This window comes from Chanodichthys erythropterus, chromosome 1 (genome assembly GCF_024489055.1).
Source record: "Chanodichthys erythropterus isolate Z2021 chromosome 1, ASM2448905v1, whole genome shotgun sequence".
Taxonomy (NCBI): domain Eukaryota; kingdom Metazoa; phylum Chordata; class Actinopteri; order Cypriniformes; family Xenocyprididae; genus Chanodichthys; species Chanodichthys erythropterus.
The window spans coordinates 21,710,417-21,735,325 of NC_090221.1; the positions used below are offsets into that span (position 1 = coordinate 21,710,417).

The 24,909-nt window shown below is 36.8% G+C and overlaps 1 protein-coding gene across 1 annotated transcript in view; it reads left to right on the plus strand.

Annotated features, from left to right (window-relative positions):
• Positions 1-24,501, plus strand: part of LOC137017640 (polycomb group RING finger protein 3) — a 47,976-nt gene extending 23,475 nt beyond the window's left edge. Inside the window, exons 3-10 of the mRNA XM_067382081.1 lie at positions 2,340-2,457; positions 3,188-3,284; positions 6,790-6,845; positions 8,670-8,780; positions 13,444-13,532; positions 19,637-19,774; positions 23,238-23,318; positions 23,721-24,501. Coding sequence (XP_067238182.1) covers positions 2,340-2,457; positions 3,188-3,284; positions 6,790-6,845; positions 8,670-8,780; positions 13,444-13,532; positions 19,637-19,774; positions 23,238-23,318; positions 23,721-23,768 — 738 coding nt within the window. The 3' untranslated portion in view covers positions 23,769-24,501. The remainder of the gene's footprint in view (positions 1-2,339; positions 2,458-3,187; positions 3,285-6,789; positions 6,846-8,669; positions 8,781-13,443; positions 13,533-19,636; positions 19,775-23,237; positions 23,319-23,720) is intronic.
• The last annotated feature ends 408 nt before the right edge of the window (positions 24,502-24,909 follow it).

The window sequence follows — 24,909 nt, forward strand, 5'->3', positions numbered from 1 at the left end:
ACTGTCAGGAAAAAAAAAAATTCTTAATTATGTGAGAACACTTAAGTAAAACATGGTCAGGTCAAAGTGTCTGAATAACAGTTTTACTGTTAGTCCACTGTATGAAGAATTTTTGACTATAATGTTACAGTTTACTTTATTTTGCTATCTTCACTTACATAAATGAACTTTAGTGTCCTGTCTATATATCAAACATGTCCTAGTAATTTTTGGTTTGACTGTATGTATGTATGTGTGTGTGTGTGTGTGTTTTTTTATTATATTTATTATATTTATTTATACATTTATACATATATATATATATATATATATATGTATATGTATATGTATATGTATAAATGTATAAATGTATAAATGTATATAATAAATACAATAAAACACACACACACACACACACACACACACACACACACACACACACACACACACACACACACACACACACACACACACACACACACACACACACACACACACACACACACACACACACACACACACACATGTTTGTTTTTGTGAATTGTGGGGACTTTCCATAGACTTCAATGCATTTTACACTGAACAAACTGTACATTCTATCCCCCTACCCTGCCCCTACCCCTAAACCTAACCCTCACAGGAAACTGTGCAAACTTTTACTTTTTCACAAAAACTCATTCTATATGATTTATAAACCCATTTACATTGTGGGGACCGCTGGCTGGTCCCCACGATGTAGGTGAACTCAGGTTTATATTACATCATGGGGACATTTGGTCCCCACAATGTAATATAAACAAAAGCGCACACACACACACACACACACACACACACACACACACACACACACACACACACACACACACACACACACACACACACACACACACACACACACACACACACACACACACACACACACACACACACACATACAGTCAAACCAAAAATTACTAGGACATGTTTGATATATAGACAGGACACTAAAGTTCATTTATGTAAGTGAAGATAGCAAAATATATATATATATATATAATATCCATTTAAATTTAATGTTGAGAATGATCGGAGATCATCTGCGATTTTATACTAATATATATATATATATATATATATATATATATATATATATATAAAGTGTCTGAATAACAGTTTTACTGTTAGTCCACTGTATGAAGAATTTTTGACTATAATGTTAGTTTACTTTATTTTGCTATCTTCACTTACATAAATGAACTTTAGTGTCCTGTCTATATATCAAACATGTCCTAGTAATTTTTGGTTTGACTGTATGTATGTATGTGTGTGTGTGTGTGTGTCTGTGTGTGTTTTTTATTATATTTATTTATACATTTATTTTTTATATTTTTTATATATATATCATATTATATCATCATATATATATATATCTATATATATATATATATAAATATACATATATATATATATATATATATATATATATATATATATATATATATTATATATATATATATTAGTATAAAATCGCAGATGATCTCCGATCATTCTCAACATTAAATTTAAATGGATAACAATGTACTAATAGCTTTTTTTTTTAAAAATCCCACTTGGTCCCAACACAGATTGTTCTTCAAAGCTGAATTACAAATATTGAAGCAACATAGATCTAATTATTTTCTTGCCAGTGGGCAGCTGGTGTGATGAATATAATCTTTTTAATCTGTATTGAATATGAGCAGCATGTGTCCTGACACTGTTTGTGCTGCAGCAGATAACACTGGTCAATAGAGTCGTCTGGCTGCTTCACATGAGACTTCCAAAAACAAACAACATGATTTGTCTTTAAAGTGTCGATAGGGGAATTAGCCAAATGAAAAACAAAGTTTTCACATTAAAAAAAAAAGAAGACATTTGTTTTTGACATTTGTTTTTGATGTAAATTATGGAGGCAACCTAATGGTTAACAAGTTGGGTTATAAACACTGAAAAATGAAGGTTCTTTATTTGAATCAATGGTTCCATGAAGAACGTTTAACATCCATGGAAACTTTGCATGGTTCTTTTAAGAATTGTTTTCTGAAAGGTTGTTTGGGGAACCAAAAAATTGTTCTTCTATGACATCACTGCGAAAACCCACTTTGGAACCTTTATTTTTAAGAATGTAGAGTTGACCCTGGTGACCTATGAGATGGCCCTCCTGAGCCATGATCATTGCATCTTATGTATTAGTAATTAATACAGGCCTTTTGATGAAAAACCTGCTAAATTTCTTTTTATAGTGTGCTTGGTGTGACCTACAGCTTGAGGTTTGGATTGTGGTTTTGTGTGTTGTGAAATGTTTTTAACCCCTTTTTTCCCTCCATTTCTCTCTCGTCCAGAACCCCGAGATGTTAACCAGGAAGATTAAACTGTGGGACATCAATGCCCACATCACCTGTCGTCTCTGCGAGGGGTACCTGATCGACGCCACTACAGTCACTGAGTGCTTACACACCTGTGAGTGTCATTTCTACACCAAAACTGACAAAAAAAAAGTATCCTAAAAGTGGTCCAAATTACTTTTGCACTATATGTCTTCTGAAGACATATGATAACTTCATGTGAGAAGTAGTGATGCCTGATTTGTTAACAAATAATTATTTTGACACATCTTTTCTGATGAATGATCTGGCTCACAAAACTGGTCCAAATGAATCGTTCATGAATCTGACTGATTTGGCTCTCTGATTTGCCTCGGTGATCCAGTTGAAGCGACTAACAGCAAACTGGACAGGAAGATTGAAACAAATCATGTGAACCTGACCTCAGTATCAGGATCTTTTATTTTGAAACTCATATGGTTTGAACAGCAAGGATAAGCAAATGATTTAGTATGTCAAGTTAGTATGTCAAACTATCACTAGCTGGTTACAGCCAAGTTTTTTTGCATTTTAACAGCAATGATTGAATTGAACACTAGAGGGAGTCATTGCGCCACCGATTGCTTGTTTCTGAGCATGTGATGGGAGCTTTGAACAGTAGTTTGAGTCATAAAACTAGAAGGGCTATTCGTTTTATTTTTATTTTTTGCCTCTAGGTTTGTGCGGAATGATTTTGATTTATGTTATTTAACAGTGAGTTATTTAATTCACGTCAATGTGACATTCCTGTGTCTTGGAAATCAGTTTAATGATGCATAATGTGATATGTACAAAATAAATCGAATAATTGTTTAAATTATATATAGTCTGCAGGAGCTGTTTGGTGAAGTACCTTGAAGAGAACAACACGTGTCCCACGTGTCGGATCGTCATTCACCAGAGCCATCCACTGCAGTACATCGGGTAAGAGTTTACCGCAGCAGACAAACACGTCTCAATCAGTGTAAACGTCTGAGCAGACCAGTAGGGGTCCATCAAGGCACACCGGTGAATAGCGTTGTATTTGGCTGCTGGGTGTTGTGTGCATGTGTGCGTTAGTTGCATGTCATACAGCCACATGGGTATTTGAAGGCGACGTGGCTCCCTCCAGCTCTCTGTCGGAGGGTGAATTATTGATGTCCAGGGTGGAGCGTTCCTCTTCAGCACACACAGCCCAGAGAAAACATCTGGTGATGTGACCTGAAAGTTTTACACACTTCTGGAACCGAATTTCTCTGTGTGATGTCATTTAAGGACAGCAGCTGTGCCAGACCATCGGTAGTAGGTTTACTACAAATCCAGACCGTGAATCAGGGTAGAGCATGCACATGGAAAGTCAAGATTACAGCTGCAGGGTGTTTATTTATCACGACAGTGCAGAATTTTGCACCTTTTTGGTTGGTCAATTTTTTCTGGTTCAAATGGAAGTGACCTCTGGAGGGCGCTCTGCGTAAGGCATTGAATCTTAAGTCTCTTATGCTCACCTAAGCTGCATTTATTTGATCAAAAATGCATTAAAACAGTAATATTGTTAAATATTATTACATTTTAAAATGTAATTTATTCCTGTGCTAGCAAGGCTGAATTTTCAGCATCATTACTCCAGTCTTCAGTGTCACATGGTCCTTAAGAAATCATTCTAATATACTGATTTGCTGCTCAAGGAACGCCTCTTACCAATATTAAAAACAGCTGCTTAATATTTTTATGTGGAAGCTATGATGCATTTTGTCAGGATTTAAAAAAAAAATAATCAATATAGAAATCTCAAAAGAACTGCATTTATTTGAAATGGAAATCTTTTATAACATTATAAATAATTTTAGTGTCACTCTGGTAATTATTCATTTATTCTAAAAATTACTTTTTTCAATCTAACTAACCTCAAACTTTTAAACAGTAGAGTAAGTCACATGTGAAGAGGTTAAGCAATCATATAGAATTAATTTAGAGTTCACTTAGAGTTAATTCAATAGCAATAACAAGGAGATGGTGGCAAGCATTGCTTTTACTTTGTTGAAAGCAAATCTCCCACTCAGGTTTCCTGTTTCAATAGGGAAAGGCCTTGCTGCTGAGAAACATGCACAGATGTGCTCGGTGTGTATAAACTGTCATCCATCTACCCCCTGAGCATCGGTGCCTCTGTGTCTGATGGATTTGCTGGTGCTCTGGGCCAGATGCCAGCTCTTTCATAATTCGTAATTTAGCTGCAAAGAAACTTGCAGTCGCACACTGATGAGAAACAATTTCCAAACACATTAAATATTCACCATCATCCCAGTGCTTCCTCACTGCCTTCTGAATTGGGCAGAAAAGAGACGCCCCAGCCTTGCTGGTGGATGAAAGCCATGCGTGGTATAAGAGGAAGAGACAAAATAAGAATACGGGGTCAGTTACGTTACGTTGTACGCCATCAAACCGGCTCTCTTCTCTCTCTGCATGATTAATCTGACCTTAGTTTAACACCCTGGTATTTATGAGCCACACTGTTTGATCGTGAATGAAAACTGGATTTGTGTGTATTAACAGTGGCAACTCATTGATCCTTGTCTCTCTCGCACTTGCGCAAACATACACCCACACACACAAAATGAAGCTTTTGTTGATCAGCTAGCTAAATGCCAGTCACCCCCTCACCACCAGGCCTTCCGGCCCCCTCTGTGGAAGCTCAGTGGCGGCTAATTGGACCTCTACCTTCCCTGCCAGGCTGCTGGGATTTGGGAACAGGTGGCAGCTCTGGCTGTGCACCAGGGACACAGGTGCTCCGCTGCCTCACAATTCTGGTCTTTCTGTCTTTCTCTCGCATTGTGGCCTCAGGGAGCAGATCAGCTAACAGCAAGCTGGACTCTGACAAAGAACGTGGCCTGTGTTCTCAAGGTGGCAAGAGTGCAGATGTAAGATCAGTTTCCTACTGATCAAAGTCATTATATGCTATTAAGAGGAACTGACCTGGCACAATGGCTATTTCACTGAACTGAAACGGCAAAATCTCAAAAGAGAAAACTATTAAGCATAAAGAAATTTAGGCAAATATTTAGTGGCGATAATTAATTCCTATTGCTGTAATGTACAGAAATTTTTTTTATTATTATTGTCATTTGGATATTTATTATTAGTATTAGTGATATGTTACTTTTTTTTTAAAAACAGTATGTATATATATATATATATATATAATTACTTTTCTTGAACTACCATTAAAAATGTAAATACTTTTATTCAGCAAGGATGTATTTATGTGATCAAAAGTGGCAAATAATTATAAAAAAAAATAATAATAATAATTAATAAATAAAAATATATTAATTGATTAAAAGTGACTGAAAATATTATAAATGTTGTTCTTTAGAACTTTGTATTCATCAAAAAAACCTGAAAAAAATGGATTGGTTTCAACAAAAACATTAAGCAAACCTACCGTTTTAAACATTAGTAATAATAAGACATTTTTCTTGAGCAGCAAATCAGACTTCTGAGGGGACAGCAAATTTACATTGTTATACAAGCTGTACACTCACTACTTTACATTGTAGCAAAGTGTCATTTCTTCAGTGTTGTCTAATGAAAAGAGAAAATATTTACAAAAATGTGAGGGGTGTACTCACTTCTGTGAGATACTGTACATTTTAAAATATGTTAAAATAAAAACTGTTATTTTAAATTACAAATAAAATGTTACAATATTACTGTTTTTATTTTATTTTATAAATGGCTTGCTTATTGAGGACACTTAATATTGGACAATATTATTGATCTAACTGTGCTGCTGCTATTGTATGAGAACTAAACAGCTGGATTCGACATCACTTTTTTTTTTTTTTTTGCAGAACTGTTTATAGATTAATTTAACTAATTTAATTATTAATTAATTAATTAATTTAATAATTGATGATCTTTACAACAGCACTAAAGGGGACTTGAACTGACTTATCCTTAAAGGAGTTAAATGCTTGTAAAATTTGAGATATCTTTACAGATTTTTTAAGAGTTTATTTACAGTGTCCTAAAAAGTATAAGCAACACAACAAGAGTTGTGAATCTCAGAGCAGGTGCTTGTTTTGGCTGTTGGCTGCTTGAAACCGGCACTTGTGGGTTTTGCAGCATGGTAACATGTTCTTGGAGGCGGGCAGCCGTACCACAGGCGCCACAGAGATGAACATGTCAATACACGCTTAATAGGTTTTACCTCCGAGCCCTGAGACCCTCCAGTCACAGGAGAATATAGAGACTCGTGGAAGAACTATATTATATGCTAATTAACAATCATAGTTATGAGGAAACATGCCTGTCGAATGCAAATGCTAATTGCATTATTATTAGTGTTCTTTTTTTGTGCATTTCTTTGTTTTCCTTCAGCTGTGTTTCTTGCTGTAATAATGCATAATATTTCAATAAATTTTATTCATTACCATTTCTCCCTTTCCCTCAGCCATGACCGAACAATGCAAGATATTGTCTATAAGTTGGTGCCAGGACTGCAAGAAGGTTTGTCCTTTTTTTTTATTTTAAATTAGAAATATAGATATAGAGCAATTTATGCTTTAATTTATGCTTTCCCACCTTAAAGGGATGTTCTAAACATATTTGAGGTTCTTTCTTCTGTTGAACACAAAAGAAGATATTTTGAAGAATGTTAGTAAAAAGATTTTGGTCCCTATTGACTCCCATCGTATTTTTTTTCTCAAAATATCCTCTTTTTGTTCAACAGAACAAAGACCCTGTTTACACCTGGTATTAAGATGTGTTTTGCTTGATTGGATCACAAGCGGATGACACTAAATACAAATGTCTAAACAGGGTCTAAAACGTTTTGAGCTTCTTTCAGAAGTAGTTTGAATATGTTCGAATTGCCACACAAGAATGCCTTCTCATCGCCTACTGACCTAATGCGTAAACATTATGGGAAGCGCGATAGCAAGACGGGATTTAAACATTGTTGGCTGAAGACCCAAGTTTGGTTTGAAGATGAAAAACGTAACAAGCACAATGTTCTCTCACCATTCCTGATTTCTAACATGCACTCACTGAGTTTGCCGTGGTCTTGTGGCCATTAGAGCAGAAACGAAAGCTGATGCGTTCCATATGTTATGTTTTTCCATCATCTCTGGCCGTATGTAAATTGCTCAAGCTTATTTCGTCCATTAGATCGCAACATCTGAAAAAGCCCATACATTTACCTCTTCATATACCCTCTCCTTGAAGAAGTCAGGACAGAAAAAGTCCACTTTTGACTTTTTGTCGGAATCGCCAGTTGGCCGGGCATTTTTATGAATTCTAACAATGCAAAGTTGTGAGAACATGAACGTGAACAAATGTGAACACTCAAGACAAGTTGTCGGGCAAGCACTGCATCGTCACGAAAGTCTTGCCAATATAACTATTGAAGCTCTAGAAGACATGAAATGGAACTCCATTAGTTACTTGCACACTGTGTTGGAAGTTTAAACATCCGAAGCACGCACGCAGAAAGCAAGCCGCTTCTCAGACAGTGTGCGATTAGTGAATTGAGCTCTTTCACATCTTCTTGCTCTTGAACAGACAAATTTGACAAAAAATCATGTCAAAATGCACATCTTGCCAAGTATCCTTTAGTAAAAAGTCATTTATGTCCAAAATGAACATAAACATTTGAAAAATAAAACATGTGTAACAGTATATTGAATCCATACATTAGCTCTTAAAGTGACAGCAGCCTAATGTCCCCTCTGCTATCTGTGTTTTTAATGTTAATCAAACAACAAAAGACAAAGAACAATCACTATTAATATATGTTTCAAAAACAAATATTTATGGACCGTTTTCCTAAGTCACTGGCCATTGGCAGGTGTGGCAAAAAGTTAGTTTTAGGTCCTGCTCATACAGTTTAGAACAACTTGGGGGTGAATAAATAATGACAGTAACATTTTTTTAATGACCTTTTTTTGTGAACTATCGCTTTAAGACAACATGAAACCCAGTTTAGTTTCTGAACAAATATCTGAACATTTTCTTAATTTTTCCATAATTCATCAGAACACATTAGTCTAGGGAAAGAAAATGAATATAGTCTTTAGTAAAATGTAAGATTTGAACAAAAAAAAAATTCTGTTGCTGTAGTGAAGGTCATATTTTTGTTTTTCTTAAAAAAAGTGACACTATTAAGCATATTTCATGTTTTCTAGAACAGATCCCCAAGATCCATGTGAACTGGTAGCAAAAATACCCTCTAATCGCATATTTTTCTTATGCAAAGCATATTTTATGAAGTAGCTTATGATGTATGCTGTTGTAAGATTTAACAGTAAGATTTTAATTCTTTCTTATGTGCAGCGGAGATGAAGAAACAGAGAGAATTCTATCAGAAGTTAGGCATGGAAGTGCCTGGAGACATCAAAGGAGAACTCTGCAACATGAAAACCCACCTGGACTCTCAGCGTAATGGTATGTCCCAACTCTCTTTAACTACTATAGGTGGCACAATCCATCTAGGATCACAGTGGAAGTGGAACAGTGTGCCTTTCACATGTCACACTTTTTGATTACAACATTGGTGGGAAAATGTACTTTGTCACATCCCATACAAAAAGAGCCTTCATTTTGTTTATTTGCCCAGTATTCTGCTTTATTTTATCGGTCTAAAGCAGCTGTAAAGGCAGAGTGTTTGAAAGCCTCTTTAGCCTCAAAACAAGCACATTATTTTAGTTTATTTGGTAGGAAACAAGCCCTTACCTTCTGTTTATTAGCCCTACCAGTTCAGTTTATTTATCTCAGGCAGTATCCTGTTCTTTTCATCTTTCAAGGCTGTGCACAGTGATAAAGTCTGTGCAAATACTGGCCCTCAGGCATGTTGAGTCAGCAGTCGTAATGGCTGGATTCATGCATTGTAGTAAATAAGGCTCAGATGCAAGTGGTCTCTTGTTCCACATTGTCTCAGCTAGTTTAGCAGACCTGTTTTTCTGAAAAGTACTTTGATTCTGTAGTCCTTAAGTGCACCACAGAACCATCAAACTGAACTGATAATAATAATAAAAATAATAATAATAATAATAATAATGCATTTTATTTAACTGTGCCTTTCAAAACACCCAAGGTCACCTTACAGGTAAACAAGCAATAACATTATATGTACATTATATATCACAACAACTTAAAGGTCCCGTTTTTCGTGTTTTTTTGAAGCTTTGATTGTGTTTATAGTGTGCAATATAACATGTGTTCATGTTTCGCGTGTAAAAAAACTGTATTTTTCACATAATTTACTTATCTGTATACCGCTTTTTCCACTGTCATAAAAATGGGCTGATGACTTCCTTGTTCTATGAAGTCCCTCCTTCAGAAATACGTATTCTGATTGTGCCAGCGGTTCCTGTGTTGTGATTCGACAGCAGCTTAGCGCTCCTTGCCCGGAAAGGTCATGCCTCTTACCATAACGTGTGCTGCACATAGTTTTACATGTGGATTATTGTGGTGGTGTGCCGAATGAACACAAAAGACAATAATTCCCGAGAGACTGAACTCTTTAATCTCAACAAGCAGCGACAGAAAATGTACAACGTTAGCACTCACTCAGAAGAGTACCTCATACGGAAAACAGCCATATACATAAACACAGTCCCCTCTTGTGGCCATTATGTGCACTGCAGTCCAACATTAACTATTGCAGTAAGGATACCACAATTATAATTTTCGGGAACCGAGTTAAACATAAATTGTAACCATTGATCTCTAAGTACAGCATCCCTGGGAAGGCCAAACAAAGGTGATTGGACTGCGGGATGAAAATAACACCGTTTCGACGACATGGCGACAAACACACTCTACAAACGCAACTCTTGCTTTTCTCCGTGGGAGCGCAACAAGACCACGCCCCCTTTTTTGTGTATTCCTGTGGGCGGAGGTTAGTCAAAAAACTGTTTTAGTGACGTCATTAAAGAAGGAAGTAGAGGGATGTAGTTCAAACTGGCCGTTCGATGTAGGCGACTTCTGTTAAATAAAATATCTCGCTTGTCATTGAACTTTGAGCTTGGAGGAGTGAGACTGTGAAGTTCCTTGAATGTGAGAAGCAGGATTTTGAAGTCAATTCGATATTTCACTGGTAGCCAGTGAAGTCGCTCCAGAGTTGGTGAAATGTGCATGGTAGAAAGGGTTCTAGTAAAAACACGAGCCGAACACGAAGTTTATAGAGTTTGGAAGGAAGACCAGTAAGAAGAGCACTACAGTAATCAATATGTGAAGTAACCAGTGTATGGATGAGAATCGCACTATTGTTCATTGAAAGGGAGGGACGAAGGCATTTAATATTACGCAGGTGAAAGTTTGCAGTATGTGTAATATTATTAATATAGGCTTACAGCATACATACATAAACCAAGGCTAACAGCATGCATCAACCAACTAAAGTACCGTATCCAGACACAGTGTTTTAAACTAACCATTCGGAGACGTCCTGCTGTAGCCACTGAGTTGCAACTTCTTCATCCGTATCAGATTCTGGGTCAAACTGAAAGCTTGAACGACTGCGTGTCTACGAGCCATTGGATACATCCACTGTCAACATTAGCGCATGGTACCGTAGCCTCAAGCTGGTTAAGGCCACACCCACCCTCCACCTTGCCCCGCCTCTCTCCTCCTCATTAGCATTTAAAGCTACAGACCCAGAAACGGCACGTCCTGAGGAAAGCTCATTGTGGGACTGGCTTGTTGTGGCTGATATTCTGAACCAAGGCTGAATTTCGGGAAAGAGACTTCAGATACAGTACTAGGGACCACTTAGGCCTATATAAAAGCATCCAAAAAGTAGCATGTCATAGGACCTTTAAGGATTGGAGTAATAATAGCAGATTTGAAAGAGGAGGGTACAGAGCCAGAAGCAAGTGAATAGTGGATAAGCAAGTGAATAGAAGATAGTCATGAAAATGGTCGGAATAGCCCCGTTGATTTTTAGGGCAACAGATTCAAATGAACAGTATGTAGGCGCAGTTAGCTGGGATATTTTCCATTTCTCTTTATGATTGCTAAAACCCCTCCCCGTCCAGTAGTGCGGGATTTACAAACAAAAGCATAACCCAGAGGAACAGACTGGTTAAGATGGAGAAAATCATCCTGTTTCTGCCAAGTCTCAGTTAAACAGAGGAAATCAAACTTACGGTCAGACAGCAAATCATGCACCAGAGGTCCTTTATTGGAGAGTGATCGTACGTTGAGTAATCCAAAGGAGAGATTGTTTTTACCAGTATCGTTGCCAACCAATCTGGTAGCGCCAGCATTCACCCCGGAAGTCACAGTGTATACGATAGGAGAGACACATGGTAAAACGATGAAGTAACTGACTGCATTACTACATAACCTACCCACAAATAAGCATTACAGCCTTTATGATTTTTATGAGCATCAAAAATACATTTTTGGTGTCACAGATGTACTCTTTATAAGGGCAATTTTAGAGATGCCTGCTCATGCCACAGTAGGGTACCTGATGGTCCTTCTCAAATCCCTTAACATTGGACATTAACCAAAGTGTTGCTGAGCTTGAAAAAGAAGTCACCCTTCTGGAAAGCATGGTAAAATAGCTACCTGAGCTTGTCCACTTCATCCCTAGACAGCTAAGCAGAGTCTCCCTGTCTATTAGCCACCCTAACGAAAACCTTATTTTCGCTGGGAGTCCAGCTTTTTCTCGCCTTCACAGTCTGCTTGCCTCAGATTAGCTCAGCCTCCGTGAACTTTTACCCAGCCAGGGAACATTTTAAGTATCAGAAAGGATATTCTGAGTGTCCTGTGAAGAAGCCATTGCTTTAGCCGTCAAAGCTTAAGAATGACTGAACCCAGACTGCATTTCGTCCAGATGCTCTCAATCTCTTTCCCATTAATGCAGTTGAGATTTCTGGTGATGCAATGACAATGTCATAGTGATGTTTGACAGCACCTCATACAAAACCATGAGGGTGTGTGGACAGCTGTTCGGTTGAAATGCAATAAAATAACTCAACCACACTCGACTGGACTGGTTATATGTTTATAATTCCTTCTTGCATTGGACAGTTTTGGTGACATTAAGCAAAAATGTTGCTTTGAGGATTTAAAAGAAGAATATTCAAAGTTAAATTCACTTTAAACTATAGTGACAGCATCTGTGGCCTGCTGTCAACTGTCAAAATTTTGACAGTTTGTTAAAAATAAAAAATGGGTACTTGGTGCAAATGTACAACACAAATAACAACAATCTGATACCATAAGTAATGACCACCCAAGTATGAGCTTCATGTTTATGTAGTTAAATATCAGCAATCCTTTAAATTAATTTTTAAAAACTTCAGGATGTTTTACGATTTATTTTTTGTGATAATTGACAGCCACTGATACTTTTTTTTTTTTATCAGGATTCTTTGATGAATTGAAAGTTCAAAAGAACATTTGTTTTCAATACAAATCTTTTGTAACATTATAAATGTTGTTACTGTCACTTTTGATTGATTTAATGCATCCATGCTGAATAAAAATATCAGTCACTGACCCCAAACTTTTAAATGGTAATGTTGTTGGTTTACACTGGATCTCTCTCATCAATGTTAATGAAGGAAAGTATTTTTAGGCATATATAAATCTGTAATGAGATGCAGTCCTAGTTTCTGACCTGATCAGTGGGCAGCTGTCTGCCTGTCTGAGGTGTGGGGGGAGTTATTTGGGTAGGTTGAATCATAAATTAATTTTCATTGATGAGGTGCAGATTTGTTTTGTAGACTTGTGAATGTGTGGCAGAGCAGGCTGCAATAATTGTTTTTTTTCTTTGTTTTTTTTTCTTGTTTGATGAATGTTTCTTTACTGTGTAATGAAGAAACTCTTCAGAGAGTCACAAACTAATACTCAATATAATTCAAGCTCTGAGAAGCAATGAATTATAAATGCTTGGAATCTTAATACAAATTATGATTAAACATTGTTTTAAAAGGCGAGGATATTGTTTGAAAAGATAAATGCATTTACTTTGAGTTCTACAGTACTTTGAGAGCAGAATTGTGGAGAGATGGATGAGCACAAAAAAAACATTTCCTGTTTTTATGGTTGTCTAGGCTCCATCTTGTTAAATTTTTTAATTTTACTCCACCAGGTGACCTGAAATCAGAGGATCCAGCCAATAAGGAAGCAGGAGAGGAGAAAGCAGAGGAGGACAATGACTACCATCGCAGTGATGAGCAGGTATGTTTCCCTGTTCCCTTCTGACCTTGTTAATGTCCCACAAGGGAGCTTCACGCTCTGTTAGTTTGACCTAGTTAGTATGAACAAATACCTAAAAAGGGCTATGTTTGGAATATTATTCTACTGTACTAGTCTATTTCTGCAATATACAGTACTTTGGAATGCATGGATGACACACATTTCCTACGTTGTGTCCCAAATGATGCACTATGCACTTATACACTACACGGTTGAGGACAGTGCTTAAGTACATATTGTATGAATTTCATGAATATGCTGCTTATACTGTCTTAGATATATATGAGTGGTAGGCAATATTTAAATATATACCATTTTTTGCAATGATTGCATTTTCAGCAAAAATATAAAATAACTCATATTGTGATATAAGATTCCCTAGCGGAGTGTGTGCTTGTGAGAGTGAGATTTATAGAGCAGAAAACACAAAGAAAACACGGTGGGTGCTAGGGTGTAAATGGCTTAAGTATGCCTGTTTTCTTGTTTGTTGGAGGAAGAGATCAATGAAGATTTCAGAGTTACCGCATACGTTTCTGTGTCCTGTGGTCATCATTTGTCTTGGAAAAGTACGAGGAGAGATTGTGTGTGCATGCGGTCTCCTGTAGTAAAGCTGAGACAGGCACTTTGGCCTCATATATAATGTAAAAAGTGAAAAACAATTTCAGCAGTACTCGTTTAGTTATGCTTGGGTGGCTATGGAACACTTTGGCTAATGTGTCTGTTGGTCAGACCCGTCCGGGTTGACCTTCTTGCAAGGAGAAGTGAAGCCAAAAAGAACCAGCCAATATAGAAACTGTGAAATGCAAAGGAATTAAAGAGATTTGTTAATAATGGAATTGATTTAGATTTATTTAGTACCATTTGTGCAGAAAATTTCACTGTACTGCTAATAGACTTTCTGAGTAAAATTCACACCACATCTGGTTTAAATTAAAGATTATATGGTCAGTTTTTATTGCTATTTTTCTCTACTTAATTATAAACATATTTATCTTGCTTCATACACCAATTTGGAGTGCAGTTTATTATAGGATTGCCTTTAATGATGGGAAGTCTGATTCATTGTTTCATAAAATTGGTTTTCAGTGGTTAATTTAAGTCCTCACATAATTGTCATCACATGATGCAAGTTGTTAAATGAGAGCTAACTGTGAGTCAGGCTTGCTGAAAGAGTGTTTAATGAGTCTATTGTTTACTTGAGATCCACAAGGACCAATTCAGTCTAGTTTGTGAAAGAATCATCAAGACCAGTGGTTCCCAAACTGGGGTACGCGTACCCCTGGGGGTAGTGAAGTGACAAAAGGGGGTACGCGAACAAAATGCTGAGTAGTTCATTTAATTCTACCTTAATATAATATTAAAATCGAGCATGTATTTCTAACTGCCAAAATGTCATAAATCCAGTACATTTAATCAAATTACCTCATCATTTGCAGTCAAAAATGACTGTATCCAAACAAGCAGCATGCATGATAGATTACGTGCAGTCTGCTGCCTTAAATCGCGCTAAATTACTGTCGTTCTCGACAATGTACCTTTGAAAATGTGGGAATTTAGCACTTACTCGCATGAAGAACCAATATAGACACAGATAATGGATTAATTTCGATTTAAGACTCAAACTTTCTCCGATACAAAAACATACCTTTGTGTGAAATCTTGTATTTAATGATGATAACGAGCAAGAATGCAATTGTTCCCAAATATCCACATGACTGCAAACGTGACATTATACAACAGGTCAAAAAACAAAATGTACATTTCGCGAACAATTCACAGCCATTTACTTTGTTACTGAATGAATGACTCGATGACTCACTCATAAAAACAGTGACTTGCTGCCACCTACTGATGGTTTTAGTTTAATATTTAAATGTTTTATTTAGTTTTACCATCATTGCATATTTCTCTATTGAACATTTTTTTATTTAAAATGGACTGGAAAATCAATTTAGGGGGCAAATATTGTCCCTTAATGGTAAAGGTGTGACTGCAGTCGAAGTGGAAGAGAGGGGGGTAGAAGGATGGTAATCCCTTCAGGGGGTACTCCAAGCTAAAAAGTTTGAGAACCACTGATCTAGACCAAACGATTCACTGAAAATATTTATTTGTGTTGAAAATTTCACTTTACAGCTAAAAGACAGACTTAAAAATTCAACCTGCATCTGGCATAAATTAAGGGTTTAAAATAGTACATTTACAATTTTTATTTTAAATTTTCTCCATTTTAATTAATTAGAAGCATAATTATCTTGTAGGATTGTCTTTAATTATGAGAAGTTGATTCATCAAGTTCAATGTGAATTGGGTCTTTTGAGCAGTTTGTTCAGAACTGGTGAAAATGGGTTTTCATTAGTTATTTTTGGTCCTCACATAATCGACATTTCATTAACATGTTAGCGTTCTACTGTACACATACCTTTCAAAAGAGACCAATACCATGCATATACTCCACATTTCAAACCCAAATAAGTTGGCAAAAGTAAAAAAAATCTGAGGTAATCGGTTGCATAATTTTTTTAAGTTAAGAAATTCAAAGTTTAAATATGCAGAACTGGCAGATTTCAATTTTGTGCTTTGCTGTTGTTCCCAATTGCTTCCACTTTATGATACCACTAACAGTTGACCGTGGAATATTTAGTAGCGAGGAAATTTCACAGATGTACTTATTGCACAGTGGCATCCTATCACGGTACCACACTTGAATCAAAGAATATACACTAACAAGAAGCGAAACGTTCCATTGCAACACCAGCGCCCAGCAGCAGCCCTGCGTTTCCGCCATTTCGGGGTGATAGCGACTCTACTAGCAGTCCACTAGTTTCTATGGCAATATCAGCTGCTTTGTTAAAAAAAAGAAAAGAAAAAAAAAAGTACATTAAAGCTGAAATCCAATCTGAATGATGACAACACAGAATAAAATACTATCACTAGTGATCATCAAATCCTTTTAACAGTTTATTTTACAGATTTTGTGTTTGTCTTCCACTTCTTCACAAAACCGTTGGTCTCTAGAAACCCAGTCAGTTGGGGTTAAAATTATTTGAAGTTCAAGTATTAGCATTATAAACACTGAATTAATACCAACATATGAAATTAAATTAAGGACATGCATCAGAAAAATTGGGAATGTTGGACAATAAATATATAACAGAATATAACAGCTTGTTTTTGCCCATTCTTTCACAAATGTATATAGAAGCAGTCTGCATGCCTAGGTGCTTGATTTTATACACCTGCGGCCATGGAAGTGATTTGAACACCTGAATTCAATTATTTGGAGGGGTGTCCCAATACTTTTGGCAATATAGTGTATGTCAGTTAAAGTTTCTTTTGAGTTAAAACAGCTCAAACATGCATTTTAGTGGACTAGCTTAAATCATGTCTGTGAAACTTGGGGAAAATGTGTCAGTTTCGTGAGCTCAAAAGAAAAATAAAGTTTGAAATACTAATGTGTTTAATTTGAGTTTGCCCTACTCAAACCAATTAATTATTTTGAGCGTTAGAGTTTACAGTGCAAAAGGTTCAAGAATATTCAGTCAAAATGTAAAAAAGTCATTCAGACTAAAAGATTAAATGAAAAGCGATAACTCATTAGAATGATTTGTATACACGTCAGAGATCACTAATCACTAGTAAAATAGATTGCAAAGAGCCAGTTTAGTTCTAAGGGCTAGAGAGCTCTTGGCATCTCAAGAAAAGAAAGGTATTCGGTAGCGGCTGCTGCAAATAAAAGGCCCCTCTTACGGTTCTTCTGGGATCTGTAGGTTTAATTGGTTGAGCGAGTTCACCATTAGTAATTTGTGTGGCTGTTTTCGGTGAGCATAACAGCCCCAGCCGTGCCGTAATGACCCAGTAATCACACACACATACGCAGCTAATAGCGAAGTTCCTTGCTTGTGTTTAATAGTACACCCGTGTTTGTATTAGATCTCGCATACCGCCTGCCTATAACCGAGCACATCTGCGATTTACTGCCTGCTGTACTTATAAAGAATGTGGCTGTATATGGCCCTCAGAAGCCCTTGGTTCTCTCTTGGCATCATTTGCCCTCCAAATGGACTGGCGTTTAGCCGCCGGGCGCAGCTGCCCCTCCTCATCCTTCTCCATTACTGTCTGTTCTGGGTGAGGCCTGGTCCAAATGGGCCGCTGTGCCACTCTGCACTGCTCAGTCACTTATCGGCAGAAGGACAGAGGGATGGGGAGAGAGAGAGGCATGAAATCCTTAATGCATCTTGACTCTCTGAAGCCCTCACTCTGCCACTGCACCTGCCGGGCAGCCCGAGGCAACCGCAGTCCACTGGCAACTCAACGCTCAGCTCACTTTTGAAAGATGGCGAAGCACTTGCTGGCATCTGCTTTTATTGCTGTTGAAATCGTATTGGTGACGTCAGTATTTGTGTACATGGCTATGCAGTTTTTTTGAATTAGCATCATGTTACTGACATGATGCTAATCACTTGATGTTACCGATTCTTTATTTGATAACCTGGCTGGGTTTATGTTTAGCTTTACATTCGACTTTGGTTCATTTAGCAGACGCTTTTAACATGAGTGATTCATCCTAAGGAGGCTGTAGCACAAAACGTGCGCTTACACCGACAGTCAGGGTGTAAAATTAACACTTGCTAAGCACAAAATACAAGTAAAAACGCCTTTGGTGAGTTTGATTCACCAATTGACTCAACTTTAATTGAAAAATAATTTGTTTAAATCAAATTATAAGAATGATACTTGATGTCAGTGGCGTACCCTACCGTTCAAAAGACGGTATGGCTTGTTAATGTTTTTGGTGGAAGTGCTCACTGAGAATATACTGTAAAAGATACAGTAAAAATATTATTACAATTTAAAATAACTTTTCAATTTTATGTATTTTGAAATGTAATTTATTCCTGTGATGCAAAGCTGAATTTTTAGCATCATTACTCCAGTCTTCATTGTCACATGATCCTTCAGAAATCATTCTAAAGCCCCTAAAAAAAAATCTCATAGGTACTTCAATTTTTTGTGATATCAATTTCAAATTTGGAGCACAACTTGGATGGACATATGGCTTTGATTTTATAACAATTTAGTAAAATATATATTTTGTGTAAAATACAAAGTTCATTTAGTACAGTACATTTGTTTTACAGTTATGTGTAGTACATGCTTTCAGCAATAATCTGTCATCTTTAGCGTGTACCTTGAATTACAACCATTTAAGATTGGATAGTGCATTTTCACATCTATTCTCAAAAAGGGGGGTGACAGTTAAGGGGTTAAAAGTTTATGTAAAGTGATTCAAATCAAACTCTATGTGGGGATGCATGTGTAGAATATTCCTCACATTAAACCACTGAACAAAAACATTGTCTTCACGTTGTTGCGACAGGTGCTGTTTACCAAGAGACTGACAATGACTCATCTTGCATATGATGTTGTTAGTGACGCGCTGTAGTCATGAATATGCTAGGAAAAGTCTTAGGGATAAAATACAAGCTTAGGGATAAAATAAAAATACAAGCTGCGTTCCAATTACGCTCAATGTATCTCAAGAGATTCAGTTCACTTTACAAAATTAGCTAATTTGCAATGCACTTCAATGTCATCAAACACTTAAATCAGAGGTTTTGAATACGATTACATCATATGCTTGTGATACCAATCTTTTCACTTGTATTGAAAATTAATTACCTCCAGCTGCTTCTCAGTCCAAATTGCTGTAAGTTAAAATCTATCAAATGACAATAAAATGAGAGTTTTAGGTGACGTGAGCAACAGCGATCATTGACGATAGTGAAATAAGCACAGTACAGATGTAACAAAGTAACAAGATTTTGAGAGCCTCGGGTGAAAATTGAAATATCATTCCATCAGTTTAGTAGGTTTAGTACCTGAAGGCATGTCCATTTTACATGCAAATATTTTGTCAGGCTCTGCATTGTATCTGACATTTAGACTGAGCCTAGACTGAATATCGCAAAATGTGTTAAGCTGCTTGTCTTCGCTATTTGTTTAGTTTGCTTGTCCCTAAGACAATGCTGTTATCTAAATCTTCCATGTGATTATCAGTGTTAAGTCAAAATTTCCTGTCTGTTCAGGTGAGTATCTGTCTGGAGTGTAACAGCAGCAAGCTCAGAGGACTCAAACGGAAGTGGATTCGTTGTTCGGCTCAGGCGACCGTTCTCCACCTCAAGAAGTTCATCGCAAAGAAGCTCAACCTGACATCCTTCAATGAGGTATGTGATCCTTCAGATCTGAAGCTTCATGGGCCCTTGCATTTCAAACAAAGTTCAAAACGGAACCCATTATCTGCCTTTTCCGTCTGCTGAAGTTAACTCGTTAGAGACCTTTGCCACCACGCCGGCCAGCATCGCTCAATGGCTCACGCGTGAGTCACCACACGGATTTCAAAGCTCCTCCGCGCTGTCACGATTCCCACAAAGCTTTCAACGTGCCTCATATTTTCCGAGACAAATAATAGCCTGTAATATCATTTGCTCTCTGTCATGTATCTCGCAGCCTGCCAATGTCTCATAGTGCAATTTAACACAAAACTTGACTAATTATTGCCGCTTCATCACCGCTTTTTCCCTCCTTTGTGTTAGAAATGTGTGGGCTTTTCCACCACACGCATCCGTCAAAAACTTTCCCCCGCAATAATACTGTCAGATGCCTGTTGTTCTCTGCAAGTATCGAGAGTTATAGCTGCCAGCGGCACAATACTGCTCTGAGCCAGATAAAAAATACGACTCCGAAATGGCAGCAGTTTGTGTAGTGGCTCTGCTTTGAAGTGCAAGAGAAAAGCAAAATCTTTGAAGAACTAAATTCTAATAAGCATCAAAAGTTTCACGCCGTCAGACGTTTCGGTCTCTCTGAACGTCCCTGGTTCACATCCCAGATACTCATGATGTCTTTAAACTCTGAATAGTGCAAAGAGCTCACGGCCTCCAGCAGGTGTTGCTGTGGTCGTGCTGCTCTCGTTCGACTCACAGCGAGCCAAAACACACAGACACCGGCACTGCTGTTTCACTGCATGCTATTCCAGTGAGAGCGGCATCCCTTATACTGTGATACACATAATCCTCTGGACGGTTATGGCTGCTCTTAAAGGTTTTGTTTCCTTTGTTTTGGCTTGAATAACAGGTTGAATGGAATGTTTTGACAGCACAAAGGACTGCCACTCTTCTGTAAAGCACCATAAAATCCCACCTGTCCCCAGAGACATTCGTTCACAATTGATTATGCGGTTCTCATGGATAGTTTATTCTGTTTGGCCGATTGCAACGTTCTGTGGTCAAATGTTTGTATAATGGCTGATAAACTGTTGCAATGCCTGTTGCATTGCAACAGGCAAATGATGTCCTAAGTAGCTGTGTTAGCTTATTTCTTTCATATCTCCTGCAGTCGTCGTCTTCGTTTTATAATAAAATAATTTTATATTGTAACTTTAAAATAACTTAAATCAATATTTGATATTATATTATAATATATTAGACCATATTGCCCATTTCTTTTTTTTTATTTAATTAGTGAGTAGCTGTGTAATGGGACTAGGCTTTGCATCAAGGTTTCTGATGTACAAAACAAATAAATATTTAATAAAAATCTTTTAAACATTTTATAAATCAGCTAGTGTGTGGGCTGTCTAATTACATATACATCCTCTAGACGACAATAAGGCATTTTTTTTTTTTTTTTTTTTTTTAAAGGAGCGATCACACATGCCTGGAGCGATCACAGATGCCTGGAGCACAACAGAATTGAATCTTGTGATACATTTTTAAAAGTTTAAATGTTGTTAACTTAACACATCATTTTAAAAATGTGACACTCATGCCTTGAAACATTTACATTTGAGTCTGACGATAATTGCCTTAATGTAATGTTGAAGGTGGTAAATTAAATTTTATTGCTGTAATGATGATGCTGGGCATGAATTTAAAGACACAACCTCTCAGCGTTTTACTTTTTACGTTAAAGTTTTAAGCATGCTAAAACGTTTTAAAGGGTTAGTTCACCCAAAAATGAAAATGTCATTTATTACTTGCCCTCATGCCGTTCCACACCCGTAAGACCTTCGTTGATCTTCAGAACACAAATTAAGATATTTTAGTTGAAATCCGATGGCTCCGTAAGGCTTGCATAGAGATAGTAATGACATTTCCTCTCTCAAGATCCATTAATGTACTAAAAACATATTTAAATCAGTTCATGTGAGTACAGTGGTTCAATATTAATATTATAAAGCAACGAGAATATTTTTGGTGCGCCAAAAAAATAAAAAATAACGACTTATATAGTGATGGCCGATTTCAAAACACTGCTTCATGAAGCTTCAGAGCATTATGAATCTTGTGTCGAATCAGCGGTTTGGAGCGCCAAAGTCACATGATTTCAGCAGTTTGGTGGTTTGACACGCGATCTGAATCATGATTCGACACAGAAGAATCATAACACTCCGAATCTTCCTGAAGTTTTGAAATCGGCCATCACTAAATAAGTCATTTTGGTTTTTTTGGTGCACCAAAAATATTCTCATCGCTTTATAATATTAATATTGAACCACTGTACTCACATGAACTGATTTAAATATATTTACCTTATGGATCTTGAGAGAGGAAATGTCATTGCTCCTTATGTAGGCCTCACGGAGCCATCGGATTTCAACAAAAATATCTTAATTTGTGTTCCGAAGATGAACGAAGGTATTACGGGTGTGGAACGACATGAGGGTGAGTAATAAATTACATTATTTTCATTTTTGGGTGAACTAACCCTTTAAGTTGCTAAAAATATTAAAGCTTAAAAATAATCAAGATAAAAAATAGGGATGGGTCTGGATGGCCAATAGGGTTGGGTATCGTTTGAATTTCTAGCAGCTCCAATTCCGAAAAACTAACTAATATAAATTTCAAAACATTAAACATTATTAAAGACAAGTATACAGTCAGTAATACAATGAGAACAAATAAGCAAATTAGGAAAAATAACATAATAAATATTTACAGGTAATAAATAAATAAATAAATACAAGCACAGTAAACAGCGTGCGAGTGCCGAATTAAGTGTATTAATTAAATTTCTTCTTGCACTTGTTGTTAAGAGATTTCTTTGATAAAAACAATATTGAAACCGCGTTGTGAGAGTCGAGGACCGAATTAACTGAGTGCGGACTGGAGGGTCAGTCCCAGAGCTCTTCCTGGCTGATTTTAGTTGAAAAATGTGTTCATTTGGAGACGTCCAACAGATTATTTAGGCACCGGGAGAAAACCACAGTGAAAGACGCCTAATATGAGGAAGAGACAATTTTTAAAAAATTCATAGAACAAATATTCTGAGTGAAAAACAAAATTTCCTGTGCATTCCATTTTTATTCTTATGTATTTGTTTCCTTTTCATGTAAAGCACTTTAACATTACCATTGTGTATGAAATGTGCTATATAAATAAACTTGCCTTGCCTTGAATGGTTTAAAACCAATTTATTTTAATTTTGTACAAGTATCCGATTCCTGCATTTGAATCGACTTTTGATTCCCAACCCTAATGGCCAACTAGTCATCCAGCAGCAGGTTATTTGACCATCCTGATTCACCTCTTATATTTTGCGATAATGACCAGCTGACCATGGAAAGCTAGTTTTGTTTAGACTACTGTAACATTTGTTCTTTGTTTACTCCATTTGTGTGCTTATTTTCAGCTGGACATCTTATGCAATGAAGAAATTTTGGGCAAGGACCATACTTTGAAATTTGTTGTGGTAACAAGATGGAGATTTAAGGTAATTAATGATAAATTTGTGTGCATGCATGCTTGCTTTAGATTTCCCACTTTAGTCTTCCCATTTGCCGTTGTGATGTGCATGTCATGTGTATGCATGCGTGGATAATTTGCAATAATTCATAATCATATGCAGTATGTGAAGATATGAAATTGTTTTTATGATGTCATGACCAGTATTTTTTATTGATCTTGTCCGTCGTAAACGATGTTCATTCAACAGCAAGTCAGAAATTGACATGTTGATGCATAGCGCATGTTATTTTTTGAAAGGTTGCATATCTAATCCTGCTTCCTTGAAATGCCATTGCAGAAACAATAGAAGCCCTTGACTTTCTGTTCCATAGAGTAGCTCTATGATTTTCAGTCACACGAATGCATGTGTGTTTTGTGTGCGTTCCAGAAATCCCCCCTCCTACTTCATTACAGACCCAAAATGGATCTGCTGTAGTTGGACAAAAACGCTTGGTTGTTTTGGCCCAGTGGCTGAGGACTGTGCTACGTGCTATATATGCAGAGACCATCAACGCCCACACCAAACAAACAAATGCCCGTCAACACAGACACGAGCCAGCAAACAACAAAACCAGCACAGCCACTGCAACACTGGCGACTTACGGGAACAACCGCTTTTCTCTGTCTGTTTGTCCGCTATATGTCCTAGATATGTGAAAAATTGAGAGAAAGCATATATTTATACTTTTGTATAGATGAGAGAAGTGGAACCCTATTGGTGCGCTGTTTACACTATTAAAACAAAAAAGACAAAAAAAAAAAAAAAGGTCATAAGAAATGGTTTAACATTTTTTTGTACCATTGGACTTTGTTCCCACCTCAATTATGGGCAAAAAGATGGTGCTCGGTGTCTGCCGTCCTCAGTGGAAGTGTCCACTTTTACACTGCTAACCAGAAGAGAGGAGGCGTTTCAAATTGGCCGCTCTCTCTCAGGTCTTACCCAACACTTCTCGGGAGCGCAGAGCCTTTCTATGCTTATATAAAGCAGTTTATATGAGTGTATTATCTCAGAGCGGTTTCTTTCTTTACTTTCCGGCGCCGCTTCGAGTGGAATTGTGAATAAGCAAATTTATGTGTAGTATTTATGTTCTATTTACCAATATTGTATATAAAAGTTGTTGATGGAGAGGATGGAGGATGAAAGATGTAATGAAAGTGTGTGTGAAAGACTAAAGGCTAGAAAAATAGAGAGTGGTTTTCCAAAAGTGCTATATTTTGGCCTACGTTTATGTGGCTTCATGGAAAAGACTTAAATGTTTGGCTAAATTCAAGCCAGATTGAATCCACTGAATTGGATGAATCTCTCAAAATGTTTTCACTCCAAAATTAAATGGAAAAGCTTAAAGAAAATGAAGCTTTGTTTTGGGATGATTAAGATTTTTTATATATATATATTTATTTTGACATCATTTTCATGACAATTACACAAATCTCTCAGTCATTACCATAATGCATCTTTATTGTTATTCTCATTCTCAATACAGTTTCACATTACTTTAATACAGATATTTTTCACTGCATTACAGATAAAACAATTGCAGTTTTTTTTAATTACTATTTGCAGCACATCTTAAAAT